Source organism: Hyla sarda, chromosome 1 (genome assembly GCF_029499605.1).
Source record: "Hyla sarda isolate aHylSar1 chromosome 1, aHylSar1.hap1, whole genome shotgun sequence".
Taxonomy (NCBI): domain Eukaryota; kingdom Metazoa; phylum Chordata; class Amphibia; order Anura; family Hylidae; genus Hyla; species Hyla sarda.
In genome coordinates this window covers 544,909,303-544,928,494 of record NC_079189.1, presented here as the reverse complement: position 1 = coordinate 544,928,494, position 19,192 = coordinate 544,909,303, and the positions used below count along the sequence as shown (strand labels likewise).

Sequence of the window (19,192 nt, the reverse complement as noted above, 5' to 3'; positions counted from 1 at the left end):
TTAAAAGAAATAGTAATTATTAGAATAATAAGACAATGACATCATGTTACACATTTAAAATCCACTGATAAGCATCTGAACATATGAAGTACACCACTAAATAGCACTTTTCTCTGTCCCAATAGTGACATCTAGTGTACAGAATCACACACAATATCCTCCCATTAAAATCTATATTTATTGTAAAATAATTTTGAAGTGTTTTGCCTTTAACTCCTTTAGGACTCAGGGCGTACCTGTACGTCCTGTGTCCCGCTAACTGGGTTTAAACCATTCTCACAAGCGGAGAACGGGTTAAACCCAGTGAGTCCCGGTTGCTAAAGGCAGCCAGGACCCACAGCTAATGCCAGGTACCGCTGATCAGGCCGATGCATTAACCCTTTGATCGCAGCATCTAAACTGAAAGTGAAATTATCCCGGGAGCTCAGCGGAGCTGATCGGGACTATCGAGACAGAATTGTGATGTCCCGATCAGCTTACTGGACGACAGGAGGGTACTCACCTGCCTCCTCGTTGTCCGATTGGGGAACTGCTGCTCCATGCCTGCGCAGCAGACTAGAGCAGCAGAGCGCCGGTAACACTGATCAATGCTGTGCAATGGCATAGCATTGAACAGTGTATGTAGTCAGAAGATTGCATAGAATCCAATGAGTACACCACATCAGGCATCCGTGCGTTCCTTTGATTCGCAGGCCGATTCAGAAACCTCATCCACAAATCCTCCGGATGGATGAGAACGATGTGAGGCAGCCCTGGAGGTTGGGCACGATGAAAGGAAACTTCTGGAGCCACGTCCGAAGTTCCTGGTTCCTCTAGATGGAAGGTGTCTCTTATGGCCGAGACCAATGAGTGCACCATGTCTGACATATCCGTGCGGTCCTCTGAAACAGAGGCCGACTCGGAACTTCATCCACAAGTTCTCCAGGTGAATGGGAACATGTGAGGCGGCCCTGGAAGAGGGGGAGACTGACCAGGTACGCGGGTCTGGAGAGCCAGAGCGGCGACCATGGGAGCGTCCTCTAGGGGAGCGACGCTTGCTACAGGGTGGAGTAACGGGGCGATGCCTGTAAGGGGAACGCCCGTGCCTGCCAGAAGACTCGGATGATGAGTCAAATGAAAAACACCCCTATGACGCTGCGAGAGCGTCAGTATAGGGGGAGAGCGGGACCCTCCGGAGGGCCGTGAGAGTCTCTTCCATGCAGTCACCACATAACGGGAGATCTGAGCCAAGTCGGATATAGACTGGGGGAGGGAGAGAACCCAGGCTGGAGGGGTGGCCGAACCCACCGGGTCTGGAAGACAACCGGGGTAGAATAGCAGGGGGGTCTGGGGGAGCAGTGGAGCAGGCAGAACAAGTGGTTCAGCAGAACCAGACAATTTTAGTTACAGCTTTTACAGATGTAATGAGTGGCTAACACTCCAGTTAACTGTTTAGAGAGAGAAACAGTTCTGGGTACGGACATAGTAAAAAAAGGAGATTTTAACACTTACCGTAAAATCTCTTTCTCAAAGGGTCCATTGGGGGACACAGCCCGTGGGTTATGCTGCTGTCTCTAGGAGGAGGTGTGACACTATGGTAATAAAAAAAAGTCAGTTCCTCCCAGCAGGATATACCCGCCTTCAGGCTCTGAGCTAGTCAGTTTAAGTTCCAGAGCAATAGGAGGAGACCAATAGGGCAGAGAAACAAACAGACAGAGAACCAAAGGAAAAACCCAAAAAGGGTGGAAGCTGTGTCCCCCAATGGATCCTTCGAGAAAGAGATTTTACGGTAAGTGTTAAAAAATCTCCTTTTCTCTATCGGCTCCATTGGGGGGACACAGACCGTGGGACGTACCAAAGCCGTCCCTTGGGCGGGCAGATAAGTAATCAGGCAGACGGACGATCTACTGCTGCCTGCAACACTTTACGACCCAGACTAGCATCAGCCGATGCAAAAGTATGAACTCGGGAAAACCTCGAGAAAGTGTGCAAAGATGACCAGGTAGCCGCCTTGCAAATCTGCGAGGTCGAGGCTCTATTCTGGAGAGCCCAGGATGCCCAACAGAACGTGTGGAACGAGCCACAACCCTGAAAGGAGGAATCTTCCCCTTACAGCTTCCGCAATGGCGGACCAAATCCACCGAGAAATGGTGGCCTTGGAAGCAGGTTGTCCCTTGCGATGACCTTCCGTAAGGACAAAAAAGGAATCACACTGACGAAACGAAGAAGTGATGGAGAGATAAGACCGAACAGCCCAAACAACATCCAGCTTGTGTAGTAAGCGCTCCTTAGGATGAGAAGGAGCCGGACAAAAGGACGGGAGGACAATGTCCTCATTGAGATGAAAGGCCGAGACCACCTTAGGCAAAAAGGAAGGAACTGGCTGGAAAACGACCTTGTCCTGGTGGATCACCAGAAACGGAGAACGGCAGGAAAGGACTGCCAGTTCAGACACCCTCCGGATGGAGGTGATAGCAACAAGAAATGCCACCTTCCAAGAATGGAGGCGGAGAGACACCTCTCTAAGGGTGCACCCTGGAGGGCACTCAGAACCAAATTCAAGTCCCAAGGGGGAGAAGGTGACCGATAAGGAGGAACAGCGTGCGCCACTCCTTGCAGGAAGGTCTGGACACGAGAAATAGAAACCAGGGGCCGAAACCAGACCGTTAAGGGAACTGAGAGACATCCCCAGTTCCAACCCCGACTGCAAAAAAAGGAGAGAAGACGGGGAACAAAGAAGGTCACCGGGGAGAAGTCCTGAGCTTCACACCAACAAAAATAAAACCGCCAAGTACGGTGGTAAATTCGTGCGGAGGAGGGCTTACGAGCCTAGAGTATGGTGTGAATGACTTGGGAAGAGAACCTGCAGGCCCTCAAAACCGCGCTCTAAACCGCCACACCAACAAATGCAGCGACTGTGAAATGGGGTGGCAAGAGGACCCTGAGAGAGTAGGTCCGGGCGGATCGGAAGACGCAGAGGAGCGTCGTCCAGGAGCCTGACTACGTCGGCGTACCACGACCTTCGGGCCAATCTGGAGTTACCAGAAAGGCGAGGACGTCCTCTGCCTTGAGCTTCCTCAGCACCCTAGGAAGGAGCGGAAGAGGAGGGAACAGATAAGGTAGGGCGAACCCGCCCAAGGAAGCACTAGGGAGTCCAATGCCAGAGCCTGAGGGTCCCAGGACTTGGACACAAACGGAAGGATCCTCCGATTGTGCCAGAACGCGAAGAGGATCACATCCGGAAAGCCCCAGAGGTCGCAGAGCTGCGCGAAGACCTCCGGATGAGGAGACCACTTGCCGGGGTCGGGTGAGGACCGACTGAGGAAGTCCACTTCCCAGTTGAGCACTCCCGGAATGTGAAATGCCGAAATGGCCGGAACCTTACTCTCCGCCCAGGTGAGAATCTTGGTCACCTCGGCCATGGATGCCGAGCTGCAAGCGCCGCCCTGTCGATTTATGTACGCCACGGCCGTGGCGTAGTCCGACTGAACGCGGACAGGACGGGACTCCCAATGAAGAAGACAAAGAAGAATCGCACGTAATTCGAATATGTTTATCGGAAGAAGGGTCTCCAGGGGAGACCAGAGTTCCTGGACCATCCAATCCCTGAACACGCCGCCCCAGCCCGACAGGCTAGCACCGTTGTAACAACCTACCAGAGAAGGGGAAGAAATTACCGCCCTTGGAGAAGAAGGGGGGAGCGGAGCCACCAGCGCAGAGACTGATGGACCCTGCGAGGGAGAACAATCTGATGATCGAGAGACAGAGGAGACCTGTTCCATCGAGAGAGAATCGCCAGTTGAAGGGGGCGGTAATGAAACTGGGCAAAGGGTACGGCCTCCATAGTTGCCGCCACCCGACCCAGGACTTCCATACAAGTACAGATGGAGACTGATACCTGGGTCCGAAGGGAGCGGACCCCTCAACCAGAGCGCCAGACGTTTGTCCGGCGGAAGACAAATGCGGGCAGAGGCCGTCAAATTGAAGTCCCAGGAAGGTTAGAGACTGGGTAGGACAGAGGACTGACTTGTCCCGGTTGACCATCCACCCGAAGCGAGTCAGAGTGTGGAGAGTGACGTCCAGATTCTCCAGAGTCTGGACTCTGGTCGGAGCCTTGATGAGAGGGTCCTCCAGATAGGATATCACCTAGATACCCCTCGACCAAACAGGCCCAACACTGGCGCAAGGATCTTTGTAAGGACCCGAGGAGCTGTGGCAAAATCAAAGGGGAGGGCTATGAATTGAAAGTGCCCTTCCGGAACTGCAAGCGGAGGTACCGATGATGGCCCGGAAATATTGGCACATGGAGGTAGGCATCCTTGATGTCCACCGATGAAGGGAACTCCCCTTGTTCCAGGGACGCCACCACCGAACGGAGAGATTCTATTCTGAAGTGGTGGATGAGAAGGATGACGGTTGGATTGGCTGCACAGAACCGTCCATCTTGGGGACCACAAACCCGAAAACGTTCACCTGGAGGAACGGGGACGATAACCCCCTGGAGAAGCAGAGACTGGAGAGACGCTCGAAATTGCTTCGCCAGGGGAGGAGACCGGGGGGCCCGGGATCGAAAAACGCGATCCCTCGGAAGGAAGGCGAAGGCGATCCAGTAACCATTGGACACCACATCCCTGACCCAGAGTCCTGAATGTGTGAAGTCCAGATGTCTCGGAAAACAAGAGACGACCTCCCACCCGAAAAGAAACCGCGGGTGGGGGCCTCACTTCATGCAGAAGTGGGCTTGCGCTTGCCCGATTTTGGCGCAAAACTGCCGGACCGGTTGGAGTCCGAATTTCAAGCCGGGCGTGCCCGGAACAAGGGAGCCTTCTTGTCCCGCGAGGGCGCCTGGAAAAAAGGACTTCCTTTGGGAAGAGGGGCGAGCCTTATTTTGAGGTAATAAGGAACTCTTACCTCCCGTTGCCTCAGAGATCATCTCATCGAGGCGTTTGCCAAAAAGACAGCCACCCGTAAAGGAAAGCTCAGTGAGGGACCTTTTGGAAGCGGCATCCGCAGAACAGCGGGCTGACTACATGGAAGCTGTGCACAGAAAGCCCCCAGCTTTAGAGCATTGGAGAGCCAGAGCAGATAGATCCTCTGGGGGAGATCCTGCTAAGATATCCTGATGGAGCTTCTGGCACCACTCCGACAGGGCCTTGGACACCCATGTCAAGGCGAAAATGGGAAGAGGAGAAGAGCCAGCTGCTTCAGAAGCAAACTTAACTAAGGATTCTACCTTCTTGTCCGTGGGATCCTTGAAGGCAGCGGCAACTGCCAGAGGCAGTGTAGTCACCCTAGAGATCCGGGAGATTAGTGGATCCACTGTGGGAGGGGAAACCACCTTAGCGACAAAGTCCTTGACAAATGGATAACGTTCTTGGATTCTCCTGATTCGCGGGTAGGGCAAGTGGGCAAGGCAGAGCCAGGCATTTTGGTACTACAGTGTATACAGATCAAATAAGTCTATGTATCCTGGCAGCTGCAGAGAGGAGAACAGCTCCATGCAGCTAGAGTGAGAAAAGGAACGGCCAATGGTAGAGGGGGGCGTGCCTGAAGCAGAGGCAATAACTAGTTGGCCCCCCCCCCTGACTGAAATTCGCCCCCACGGCGCTGATTGGAGGCTGATGCGCGCCTCAGAAGAGCTCCGACCGCCCTGTGGGCGGAGCTAAAACCAGGCCGAGAAGGAGCTGTAATGGCGCCCGCTCCTTTTCCCGAGCGCACATGTCATTTGCATATGCGCACGGGGGAACAGAGCGGGCGGTTGATACGCCGGCAGAGACCACCAGAGAAAACTAAAATAAGCCGGCGCTGAGAGCACCCGGCTCGTACCAGCGCCGCGGGCTGCATATAAGGCACTGCCGGCGAAAACGGAAGTAAGCCAGCCCGTACTAGCGCCGCAGCTGTAAGCTGCATATAAGGCGCTGTACAACGTAACACAGCCATGACATGTGGTGATGATGACAAGGGGATGATGAAGGGGGGGGGGTGTGGGATTATGACAAGGGGATGATGAAGGGGGGGGGTGTGAGATGATGACAGGGGGATGATGAAGGGGGGGTGTGGGATGATGACAAGGGGATGATGAAGGGGGGGTGTGTGGGATTATGACAAGGGGATGATGAAGGGGGGGGTGTGAGATGATGACAGGGGGATGATGAAGGGGGGGTGTGGGATGATGACAAGGGGATGATGAAGGGGGGGTGTGGGATGATGACAAGGGGATGATGAAGGGGGGTGTGGGATGATGACAAGGGGATGATGACAAGGGGATGATGAAGGGGGGGTGTGGGATGATGACAGGCGGTGATGATGAAGGGGGGATGATGACAGGCGGTGATGATGAAGGGGGGATGATGACAGGCGGTGATGATGACAGGCGGTGATGATGAAGGGGGGATGATGACAGGGGTCTGGATGATGACAGGGGGATGATGTATTTCCCACCCTAGGCTTATACTCGAGTCAATAACTTTCCTGGGATTTTGGGGTGAAATTAGGGGCCTCGGCTTATATTTGGGTCGGCTTATACTCGAGTATATATGGGTAGTAAAATAAATAAAACCTACATAAATTGGGTATCCCTGTAACCGTATGGACCTACAGAATAAAGCTAATGTGTCATTTTTACCAAAAAGTCCACTGCGTAGAACCGGAAGCCCTAAAAAGTTGAAAAATTTAGTTTTTTTTTTCTTCATTTCACCCCACAAATAATTTTTGGGTGTTTCACCCCAGATTATGTTATAATACAAGTAATGTCATTACAAAGTACAATTGTTGATGCAAAAAACAAGCCCTTATATTGGTCTGTAGGTGCAAAATTGAACTCCTTATGATTTTTAGAAGATGAGGAGGAAAATACGAAAATGCAAAAACGAAGATTGTTTTGAGTCCATAAGCTGAAAATGGGCTGAGTCTTTAAGGGGTTAACGATGGACAATGATCCAATAAGGGACACATCTATAATTTTTTACATGAATGGCCATAAACTTCAAACAGACGTATAGCAAGTAACAAATCTGCATCAAATATGCAAAAAACTTATATCACAAAAGGAAACAGATGCCATAAATAAATAAATGAATGAGTGAATGAATGAATGAATGAAACGGTCAGACTTATCATACTGGGCTATGTTCTTCCCAGTACTAGAGAGTAATAAAGTGCTGGTAAAGTAAAGACGTTAAACTTGGTTTATCAGCCAAGGACTAAAAACTTATGGGTATTATGGGTTTGACACTCATATTAAAGGTGACCATGCACCTTCAATGGCTGTCGGCCAAACATTTATGCAGCCAATAGCTATTATTTTTAATCTTTCCATACAGTCGAATGTTCAGCTTGGATAAAAGTTTGTGTTCTCAATAGAGAGGGGAGGAGAGAGTTGTTACCAGACTCCTCTGGCGCCAGCTTATCTCTGAAAATAGATTGGTTGGATGAAATACAATATGTCTGACCCTTCTCTCCCCCAACATCACCTGTTAATGGGACAGAAGGCCACCAAGCCTGCGGGATTGGGCTGACTTTGCATTAATGTGTATGGTCAGACGAGCAGATCCACAGCGTATTTTACGCTAAGGATCCGCTGATGCAGGGCTGCTACTGGGTGCCTTTGGATGTGCCTGCTCGGAGTAGCAAAATGCTGCAATGAGCAGATACACTGAAGCGATGTTCGTGTCGTCGCGCATGCGCGGTGTACTCGCACACATCATGGCCACTCCCCCTGCACCATGAGCTAGGCCGAGAGCGGCCGCAGTGTATGAGTACACTGCGCATACACGCTGTGACTCGCACATCGCAGTGTGACTGCTGGTAGCGCGCATCTTGCCTCTCCGAGCAGGCACATCAAAAGGCACCATGAAGCGGTCCTTCAGTAGCAGATCCGCAGCTTAAAATACGCTGTGGATCCGCTCATCTGAGCATACCCCAAGACAGGTTTTAACCTCTTAAGGACGCAGGGCGTACCTGTACGCCCTGCGCCCGATCCCAGTATATAAAGCAGGGTTACACCGGTACCCCGTGTTATAGCTGATCGGTCCCAGAGGCTAATGTAAGCCGGAACCCTGGGCTAATAGTGTGCGGCACCAACTATCCCTTTAGAGGCAGCGTTCAAAGTTGACCGCCGCGTCTAAAGTAACAAAAATACACTCCCGTCAGCTCAGTCGGGCTGATTTGGACCATCACTGTGAAATCGCGATGTCCCGATCAGCTAGAACGTGAGCAGAGGGTGCCTTACCTGCCTCTGTCGCGTCCGATCGGAGATTCATTGCTCCAAGCCTGAAATCCAGGCTTGAGCAATCGACCACTGATAACACTGATCATCTCCATGTTAATGCATGGGGGTGATCTGTGTATACGATTAGAGTGTACAGTGCTATAGCCAATAGAGGGAGCTATAACACTGCAAAAAAACAAGCAAAAAAAAGCGTGACAAAAAGGTACTAAAGATCATTTAACCCCTTCCCTAATAAAAGTAAGAATCACCCCCCTTTTCCCATTTAAAAAAATAAATAAAATCTGTGTAAATAAAAATAAACATATGTGGTATCGCCGCGTGTGTAAATGTCCAAACTATGGAAATATATTGTTAATTAAACCGCACGTTCAATGGTGTATGCGCAAAAAAATTCAAAAGTCCAAAAGAGCATATTTTTGGTCACTTTTTATATCATGACCACGGTTTTATGTCTGGTGGGAAAACCGCATACGGGACGAAAATACACTCCCGTCAGCTCAGTCGGGCTGATTTGGACCATCACTGTGAAATCGCGATGTCCCGATCAGCTAGAACGTGAGCAGAGGGTGCCTTACCTGCCTCTGTCGCGTCCGATCGGAGATTCATTGCTCCAAGCCTGAAATCCAGGCTTGAGCAATCGACCACTGATAACACTGATCATCTCCATGTTAATGCATGGGGGTGATCTGTGTATACGATCAGAGTGTACAGTGCTATAGCCAATAGAGGGAGCTATAACACTGCAAAAAAACAAGCAAAAAAAAGCGTGACAAAAAGGTACTAAAGATCATTTAACCCCTTCCCTAATAAAAGTAAGAATCACCCCCCTTTTCCCATTTAAAAAAAAAAATAAAATCTGTGTAAATAAAAATAAACATATGTGGTATCGCCGCGTGTGGAAATGTCCAAACTATGGAAATATATTGTTAATTAAACCGCACGTTCAATGGCGTACGCGCAAAAAAATTCAAAAGTCCAAAAGAGCATATGTTTGGTCACTTTTTATATCATGACCACGGTTTTATGTCTGGTGGGAAAACCGCATACGGGACGAAAATGATCTGACCGTAGTCAGCGCTTCACTCCGATCGGCTCATTGAAATACATTACAAACAGCCCGCATATGGCAGGGATACGGGAGAGCACGGTTTTAGCTTCCCCCAACCGTCATGTGAACCCAGCCTATGTAGGGTATTTTAATCTTATGGACCTACAGCGTAAAGATAAGGTGTCATTTTTACCGAAAAATTTACTGCGTAGAAACGGAAGCCCTCAAAATTTACAAAATTGAATTTTTTCTTCAATTTTGTCGCACAATAAATTTTTTCGCAGTTTCGCCATAAATTTTTGGGTAAAATGACTAATGTCACTGCAAAGTAGAATTGGTGGCGCAAAAAACAAGCCATAATATGGAATTTTAGGTGCAAAACTTAAAGTGTTATGATTTTTAGAAGGTGATGAGGAAAAAAACGAAAATGCAAAAATGGAAAAACCCTGCGTCCTTAAGGGGTTAAACAACTGTATTAATTCAGCATTTAAGGGTCTCTATTATGTATCTGAAAATTATCAGACCAATGAGGTTGTGACCTATCAATTGTTTACTCTCCCTTAGGGAGACTTGTTCCTGTTTGCATTTGCAAAAATTTCAATAAAAATGTATCTGATTTACAAAAAAAAAAACATGGTGTATTGCGAGACCAAAAATAAGGACTACCACTGTTACTGAACTAATAGTACCAGGGAGTGAGATTTCATAGAATTTAATTCTTATTAAATCTGATCATACCTTGAACGTGATCGGCTTTTGGACCTGCGTCTGTCTCTTGATCTAGAAGACTTCTTATGAGGACTTTTTGATCTCCTGCGTTCTTTATGCCTAGATTGGGAACGGTTTTGGGACCTGCTTCTGAAACAATATAACAAGATGATAAGGGTTGTCTTCCCCACACGCTAAATTCCAAACTGGGTAAAAGATGCCTTCTGTTACATTATACTGAATACCCAGATGACAACTTCGTTTCCTTACATTAACAAACAATGCATGAACTTGTTGTGGTCAAAAGCTAGACTAGAATAAAAACTTGTTGTGAATGCTTAAGCAAGCTTTTACCTATGCTTTGAGAGTGACCTTTTCCATCTTGATCTGGACTTGGAGCGAGAACGGGATCGTGTTCTGGAGAGCTTCTGTATCTTTTCAATTGGTTTGCCAGTTTCTGTTGAACATAAAACACGATAAAACAAAGGACTTTAACTTATAAAAGACAAAAGCAGACACAAACATGACAAAAACTGCCTAGAATATAAAGAAGAAAACTGAATTGTTCATAAGCATGCAAATTCCAAAAACATACTGGCTCTTATTTATAGCCAGGTCAGACATATAGACAAAGAGGAGAAACTGTGTAAAGTTTCTGAAAAATAGCTGTAATAGTTTACTCTCTTTACTCTGCTGGTTCAATCAGATCTGACTCCACTGTCTCTTTGGCAAAAGTGCAACTTGAAGTCCTCCGACCTGCAACCTGAGGGGTTTTCTCTTTGGACATCAGATGGTTCCCAGACGATAAACTGATCACAAGGAGGAACCTGGAAGCTGGCATTACCTCTGTAGTACCCCCACCACTGAATGGCCACTGAAATCTACAGGTTGCCCATATTATGCAACTGGAAGATTTAGGGAGAGACAGGAAAGGGGGGGGGGCACTCCCTTGTGACGTATATCAGCTTGGTGTGTACCCTCCACCACACCTAAGTGATATACCAACCTGTTCAGTAGTAGCACCGTGGTGTGCGGCTCCTAGGAGTCTTAGCACCAAGGTGTAAAGATCCGGTTGTAGGAGATGGCTACTACACTCTGACCGGTACTGGTCTTCCTGAAGGGGACCAACGTATAAAGCAAGTAAACATGAAGAAGAAAAAACGATCTTGGAGGTGCTGTTCGGATTGAAGGACATAATCGAAGAACCCAGACAAGCACAGGACAATGAATAATTTATTTTGACGATTAGGACACGTTTGGCTTCCTCAGGTCCAACAACAAAGTACACCCAGTAGTTGTAGATATGGATGGGGGTACTGGTATGAATCCTGTGAGTCTGCATGCTGGTGTGGCAGACCTGAGTTGGACTTGAGGAAGCCACAATACAGTGCTGAAACGAGTCATCCTAATCGTTAAAATAATTCATTGTCCTGTGCTGGTCTAGGTCCTTCGTTTATGTCCTTCAATCAGAGCAGCCCTTCCAGATTCTTTTTTTCTTCTTCTTGTTTAGACAGGGTTCACACTACGGTTTGTAACTACGGTTCCTGTATATGGCTGGGAGGAGGGGTGGGCGGGGCTTAATCGCGGCGCCCGCACTCGGCCGTATTTGGGAACCGTAGTTTATGTATGTCTATGAGCCGACTGGAGTGAATTGCAGCCTCCGGTCGGCTGCTTTTTCGGCTGTATGCGGTTTCCCGACCGCAGGTAAAAACGTGGTCGACCACGTTTTTACCTGCGGTCGGGAAACCGCATACGGCCGAAAACGCAGCCGACCGGAGGCTGCGGTTCACTCCGGTCGGCTCATAGACATACATTAAATACGGTTCCCAAATACGGCTGTGTGCGGGCGCCGTGATTAAGCCCCGCCCACCCCTCCTCCCAGCCATATACAGGAACCGTAGTTACAAACCGTAGTGTGAACCCTGCCTTACTTGGCATATTATGCAGCAGTGTCCAGTACTCCTGAGCATAATCTTTATATCTAGTCAAAGCCCCCTTTATGTACTAATATTTATCTAGAAGGATCAATTTATAAAAACTTCAGGGGATAAAGCTTGAGCATCAGCTTTAGATCAGTGTGGTCTTCCAGTCGAAGCTGTGGTCAAGAAAATTGCAATGGGAAGGCCCAGTGGTGTCATAAAGATAGCTACACTGCACAATGGATGTAGCACATCAACATCCATGCAGATTCGGTCCAGGTGAAAAGATGACAGCTCCACATAAAACAAGACATAACTGCTTACATAACCATATAGGCCCAGATTTATCTCTGTGAGAGAAAAAGTGGAGAGATTTTTCCCCAACAACCAATCACAGCTCAGCTAACAAGCTCCGGTAAAGTGAAAGCGGAGCTGTGATTGGTAACAAGCTTAAGCATATCACATCATCCACATGCAGCCGTATCATCATGCTGTTATACTGCCCACTACCAGGGACATATAGTATACGCTTTCCCAGGGGCAACTATTATAATACAACTGAATATCTGGATTAAAATAGAAAAAAGACTCACATTGCAGTCATGCTAGGAGTGCTGAGAATTGTAGTCTGCTCCCAGTCCTGTACACTTATAATGCAATGAATAGTAAGCTACAAATACCAGCCCTAGAAGATCCACAGTATCCCATCCACCCCTGCAAGTATCAGTGCCAATAAGAACAAGTCCTTGTCATCAGCAAAGTGTAATGTCTGGTTGACTGACAGTTATTAAAGCCAATCATGTTTCTGCAGAGGAAACAAGGAGAAAAAAGGCGAGAGAAAAAAAAAAAGGAACGTTTGTAATTGACAATGCTGCAGTAGATTGTTCCAGAGGACATGCAAATCACTCATGTGTTTGCAACGAGAACAAAGCATTTCCAATATATTATGCAACACCTTCTGCCTTGTATCCTAAGTGTTACTAAAAGTGTTAATAAACAAAAGGAAAGGAAGGGGGTGGTGGCTGTCTAACTCGGGGGTAAGGCTAAGACACCACCAAGACAGGGAACAAAAACAGTATTCAGACAGCGAGAGCAGCAGTGTTTTATTACCCTTGATCATCAGCCATCTCTCTCATACTACATAACAACAACCCTCCATGGCAATTGATAAGCCACTCTACAAAAACATGAAGATTTGACCATTATTTACATAATCACCTTTCAGTCATATTAAAAGGGACCTAAGAAACTAAGACTGGAGCTCTTTCAAGGATCCTTCAAAGAATAGAAGATAGTCACCAGTCAGCTCCAGCAGCTGTGCACTGTGAGCATCCTGAAAAGGTGCTGGAGACTGTGCTTAACCCCTTAAAGACTCAGCCCCTTTTCACCTTAACCCCTTAAGGACCCGGGGGTTTTCAGTTTTTGCATTTTCGTTTTTTCCTCCTTACCTTTAAAAAAATCATAACTCTTTCAATTTTGCACCTAAATCCATATGATGGCTTATTTTTTGCGCCACCAATTCTACTTTGTAATGACATCAGTCATTTTACCCAAAAATCTACCGCGAAACGGGAAAAAAAAAATAGAGAGACAAAATTGAAAAAAAAAAACGCCATTCTGTAACTTTTGGGGGCTTCCATTTCTACACAGTACATTTTTCGGTAAAAATAACATTCTTTATTCTGTAGGTCCATACGATTAAAATGATACCCTACTTATATAGGTTCGATTTTGTCGGACTTCTGGAAAAAATCATAACTACATGCATGAAAATTTATACATTTCAAATATTCATATTCTGACCCCTACAACTTTTTTATTTTTCCGCTTACAGGGCGGTATGAGGGCTCATTTTTTGCGCCGTGATCTGAAGTTTTTAGCGGTACCTGACATATTCTACTTTAACATAGTGGTAAATTTTTGTGGTTACTTGCATCCTTTCTTGGTGAAAAATCCCAAAATGTCATGAAAATTTAGATTTTTCTAACTTTGAAGCTCTCTGCTTGTAAGGAAAATTGACATTCCAAATAAATTATATATTGATTCACATATACAAAATGTCTACTTTATTTTGTCATCATAAAGTTGACATGTTTTTACTTTTTGATGACATTAACCCCTTAAGGACCGGGGGTTTTTCCGTTTTTGCATTTTCGTTTTTTGCTCCTTGCCTTTAAAAAAATCATAACTCTTTCAATTTTGCACCTAAAAATCCTTATGATTGCTTATTTTTTGCGCCACCAATTCTACTTTGTAATGACATCAGTCATTTTGCCCAATAATCTACGGTGAAACGGAAAAAGAAATCATTGTGCGACAAAATTGAAAAAAAAAAAAAATGACACCTTATCTTTATTCTGTAGGTCCATACGATTAAAATGATACCCTACTTATATAGGTTTGATTTTGTCGGACTTCTGGAAAAAATCATAACTACATGCAGGAAAATTAATACGTTTAAAATGGTCATCTTCTGACCCCTATAACTTTTTTATTTTTCCATGTATGGGGCTTGTATGAGGGCTAATTTTTTGCGCCGTGATGTGAAGTTTTTAACGGTACCATTTTTGCATTGATAGGACTTATTGATCGCTTTTTATTCATTTTGAAATGATATAAGAAGTGACCAAAAATGCACTATTTTGGACTTTGGAATTTTTTTGCGCGCACGCCATTGACTGAGCGGTTTAATTAATGATATATTTTTATAATTCGGACATTTCCGCACGCGGTGATACCATATATGTTTATTTTTATTTACACAGTTTTTTTTTTTTATGGGAAAAGGGGGGTGATTCAAACTTTTAATAGGGGAGGGGTTTAATGATATTCATTCACTTTTTTTTTTTCACTTTTTTTTTGCAGTGTTATAGGTCCCTTACATTTTTCATTTTCACGGACCACTGTACCAAAAATCTGTCAGACACATGTGGGGCGTAAATGCTCACTGCATCCCTTATTACATTACATGAGGGGTGTAGTTTCCAAAATGGTGTCACATGTGGGGGGGGGGGGGGTCCATTGTTCTGGTACTATGGGGGCTTTGTAAACACACATGGCCTTCAATACCAGACACATTCTCTCTCCAAAAGCCCAATGGCGCTCCTTCTCTTCTGAGAATTGTAGTTCGCCCGCAGAGCACTTTACATCTACATATGGGGCATTTCCATACTCAGAAGACATGGGGGCTTTTTTCCTATTACCCCTTGTGAAAATGAAAAATTTGGGAAAACATTTTCATGTCCAACTTTAACAAAAATTCTTCAAACACCTGTAGGGTGTTAAGGCTCACTATACCCCTTGTTACATTTTGTGAGGGGTGTAGTTTCCAAAATGGGTCACATGTGGGTGTTTTTTATTTTTTTTGCGTTTATGTCAGAATCGCTGTAACAATCAGCCACCCCTGTGAAAATCACCTCAAATGTACATGGCGCTCACACTCCTGAGCCTTGTTGTGCGCCCGCAGAGTATTTTACGTCCACATATGGGGTATATCCATACTCAGGAGAAATTGCGTTACAAATTTCTGGGGTCTTTTTTTCCTGGAGTAGACCAAAACTTTACCTTTTTAAGGGGTAAAGGAGAAAAAGCACCTCCAATACCAAAATTTCCCTACGGCAGTGTTTCCCAAACAAGGTGCCTCCAGCTGTTGCAAAACTCCCAGCACGCCTGGACAGTCAATGGCAACAGCTGGATGCTCCGTTTTAGAAACTGTGCCGTACCAGACATTTCTCAATTTTATTGGGGGGAGGGGGGTAAATGTGTAGGGGTATATCTATATCTAGTGTTTTACTTTTTATTTTGTGTAGGTGTAGTGTAGTGTTTTAAGGGTACATTCACAAGGGCGGAGATTCACAGCAAGTACATTCACATATTTGGGGGGGAGGGGGGGGCAAACCTCCAGCTGTTGCAAAACTACAACTCCCAGCATGCCCTTTGGCTGTCCGTACATGCTGGGGGATGTAGTTATGCAACAGCTGGAGGCACACTGGTTGTAAAACAGATTCTGTTACTTAACTGAGTGTTTCCCAACCTGTGTGCCTCCAGCTGTTGCAAAAGTACAACTCCCAGCATGTACGGACAGGCAAAAGGCATGCTGGGAGTTGTAGTTTGCAACAGCTGGAGGCACACTGGTTGCGAAACACTGAGTTAGGTAACAAACTATGTGTTTCGCAACCAGTGTGCCATCAGCTGTTGCAAAAACTACAACTCTCAGCATGCAGTGGCAGCTGAAGGGCATGCTGCGACTTGTAGTTATGGAACAGCTGGAGGCATACTACTACAACTTCCAGCATGCCCTTTGGCTGTCAGTGCATGCTGGAGGTTGTAGTTATGCAACAGCTGGAGGCACACTGGTTGCAAAACACAGAGTGTTACTTAACTCCATGTTTCAGTGCATGCTGGGAGTTCTAATTTTGCAAAAGCTGGAGGCACACGGGTTGGGAAACACTGAGTTAGGAAACAGACAATGTTTCCCAACCAGTGTGCCTCCAGTGGGTTGCAAAACTACAGCTCCCAGCATGCCCGGACAGCTGAAGGGCATGTTGGGAGTTTTAGTTATGCAACAACTGGAGGAGAACAGTTTGGAGACCACTGTATAGTGGTCTCCAAACTGTGCTCTTTCAGATGTTGCAAAACTACAACTCCCAGCATGCTGAGACTGTCAAGGCACGCTGGGAGCTGTAGTTCTGCAACATCTGGAGCGCTACAGCTTGGGAACCACTGTATAGTGGCCCTCCAGATGTTGCAAAACTACAATTCCCTGCATGCTGGGAGTTGTAGTTTGGCAACTCCTAGAAGGCAGCAGTGAAGATCACTGACCACTTCAATGCTGCCTCCACCGCCGCCTCCTTACTGCCGTTGATCCCAACGCTGTGATCGCCAGTCCCGCCGCCTCCTTGTGCACTCCGGTACCTGCCGCCACCTTCTTCGACATCCAGAGGCAGGCAGAGCGGGGATTTCAACTTTAACCCTCCCACCCCCTCCTGCCATTGGTCGGTTAGTCCTAAACGACCAATGGCAGGGGATAGGAGGAGGTGGCACCACTGCCACCTCACTCCTATCCTTTAGGATGGTGGGAGCTGTCTCTGACAGCTCCGCTCATCCCTATTTTCCGGGGCTATCATGTCACCAGAGACCCGATCAGCCCGGAATCGCTGCAAATCGCCGATCTGAATTGAACGGCGATTTGCGACAATTGCCCACATGGATTGCCCACAGGACCCCCTCAGGCATTGTCACGGGATGCCTGCTGAATAATTTCAGCAGGCATCCCTCTCCGGTCCCTGCCCGGAAGCAGAGAAACGCAGGGCGTACCTGTACGCCCTGCGTCCTTAAGGAGTCAAAGTGGTAATTCACTGGCCAGTGTTCGGAAGTAAATGTTCTGAGCACTGTTTTCACACTGTGGGAGTCGGCCGCGCCCCTTGTGACATCACAGCCATGCCCCTCAATGAAAGACTATCACGCCCCCTTACATAGACTTGCATTAAGGGGGTGTAGCCGACCCCCGCAGTGCAAAAACAGTGTTGGGAACATTTACTTCTGGACACTGGCCAGTGGAGTACCCCTTTAACTATCAATCTGTTAAAAGTGTTTCCAAAACAAAAAGTACACCAGAGAATATCCCTGTGCTAGGACCCCCAGTGATAAGCCTGGTAAACTGTTGAAAGGTTATGGACACCTTTGACACGGAATAATCATTATTTTTTAAGATGAGAGTGGTTACCCTTTAGTAAAAAATGCATTTAGTTTAAGTGTTCAATCTTCATCCTTTCCTTCATTTTCAGATCCTTAATATATTTGCAGTCTACTTTTGGGTTCAGACGCTTCTCATAAGGGTCCTGCAGTAATACATGGATGTGAGGTCTGTGTGTTCAGCACTATGTGGTTCTACCCAGCAGGTTGCCATTTGTGTGCCCTCCCTCCCCTCTATAGCTAGCAAGGGCTGCACTCCATGTATGGATAGGGAGAAGGCACATGATGAAGGACAGATGGCCTTGTACACAGATTGCAAAAGCTTAAATGGTAGATATTCTGTGTGAAAATTATTTAAAATGTTGCCTCATTTTGTATTCTGGAGACAAACGAAAAAAAAAATTCAATTCAAAAAGGCCTTCAATTTCCTGAGAGTATCATAACAAGAAATGCGTGGAAAAACGGGTCCTCTAGTGTGAGAGAAGCGGCTGACCTCTGTGTTCTGGCTTATATGTGGGGGCCTTGAACAGGGGCACACTCCCCCACTAAATCTAAATTTCTATGGGGTACTTGAAAATTGTGTTTTGTAAATCAGACAATCTGTTTAAAAGCAGTCAATGTGGATGCACATTAACATGAAGTAACAACACTTACATAACATAAGACAACAGATGACATTAGGTTTTGAAAACAAAAATATGTGATGTCTATCCAGGTACATAAGCAATAAAAGTCTCTGATGGGTCACCTACCTGGTTCTATGGCCTCTGAGATCAATGACTGGGCTTCTCGTACACGCTTCATCACTTCTTCTAGTTCTTTTGCAGCAGCTTGAGGCGTCAGCTCAGGAGGCTTTACAATAGCATTATTGGAGTGATTTATTCTGTGGGAACAGTAAAGATTATTCTTAACCATTGTTGAAAATTTAGCAGGTTAAAGACAAAATATAAAATATATTCACTCTTACAGAATACATTAAAGGAGATCTGTAGTGCAATATTATAGATCGCGGGGGGTCTGAGCCATGGGGCCCCCCGGGATCTCCTGGACGGGGCCGCAGCAATATGCTGGAAAGGGGGTGTACCGTCCCCGCATGACGCGGCGGCCGACACGCCCCCTCCATGTACCCCCTAGAGATACATGGAGGGGGGAGTGTCTGCCGCGGCTTTCTGCTGGGGACGAAACTTCACTTCCTGTAGACTGCCGCGGCCCCGTCCAGGAGATCCCAGGGGGCCCCCACGCTCGGAGCACTGGCAATCTATAACTTATCCCCTATCCTTTGGATAGGGGATAGATAAATTATTTTGCGCTGGAATACTCCTTTAAACCATTGTAACTGAAGAAAATCTAGAGCTCCAAGATCCATGAAACTTATCTTTATTTTTCCTTTATTAAAAGAATAAGGATGCAAACGTCTTATACAGGAATAAGCAATAACCGATCTGATGAAAGCCAAAAGACATTTAAATCAGGCTAATGTAATTCTATAGACCTTTTTAGCTTGTAGCTCAGGCAATTTTTTGGCATACACACTGTACATGGCCTTAAACAGGCCTGTAAAAACTAAAAACAAGTATAATCTTCATTTTAGGCACAATTTCCACTAGCATCATG

General features: G+C 46.5%; 1 protein-coding gene across 3 annotated transcripts in view; it reads right to left on the bottom strand.

Annotated features, from left to right (window-relative positions):
- Nucleotides 1–19,192, bottom strand: part of SREK1 (splicing regulatory glutamic acid and lysine rich protein 1) — a 65,614-nt gene that overhangs the window by 12,088 nt on the left and 34,334 nt on the right. For 2 of the 3 annotated variants that reach the window (XM_056541554.1, XM_056541552.1), the window contains exons 7-9: nt 18,331–18,461; nt 10,320–10,422; nt 9,996–10,115 (exon numbers count right to left, since the gene is read on the bottom strand). In XM_056541554.1, coding sequence (XP_056397529.1) covers nt 9,996–10,115; nt 10,320–10,422; nt 18,331–18,461 — 354 coding nt within the window. The remainder of the gene's footprint in view (nt 1–9,995; nt 10,116–10,319; nt 10,423–18,330; nt 18,462–19,192) is intronic. The other variant, XM_056541553.1, reaches the window with a different exon arrangement.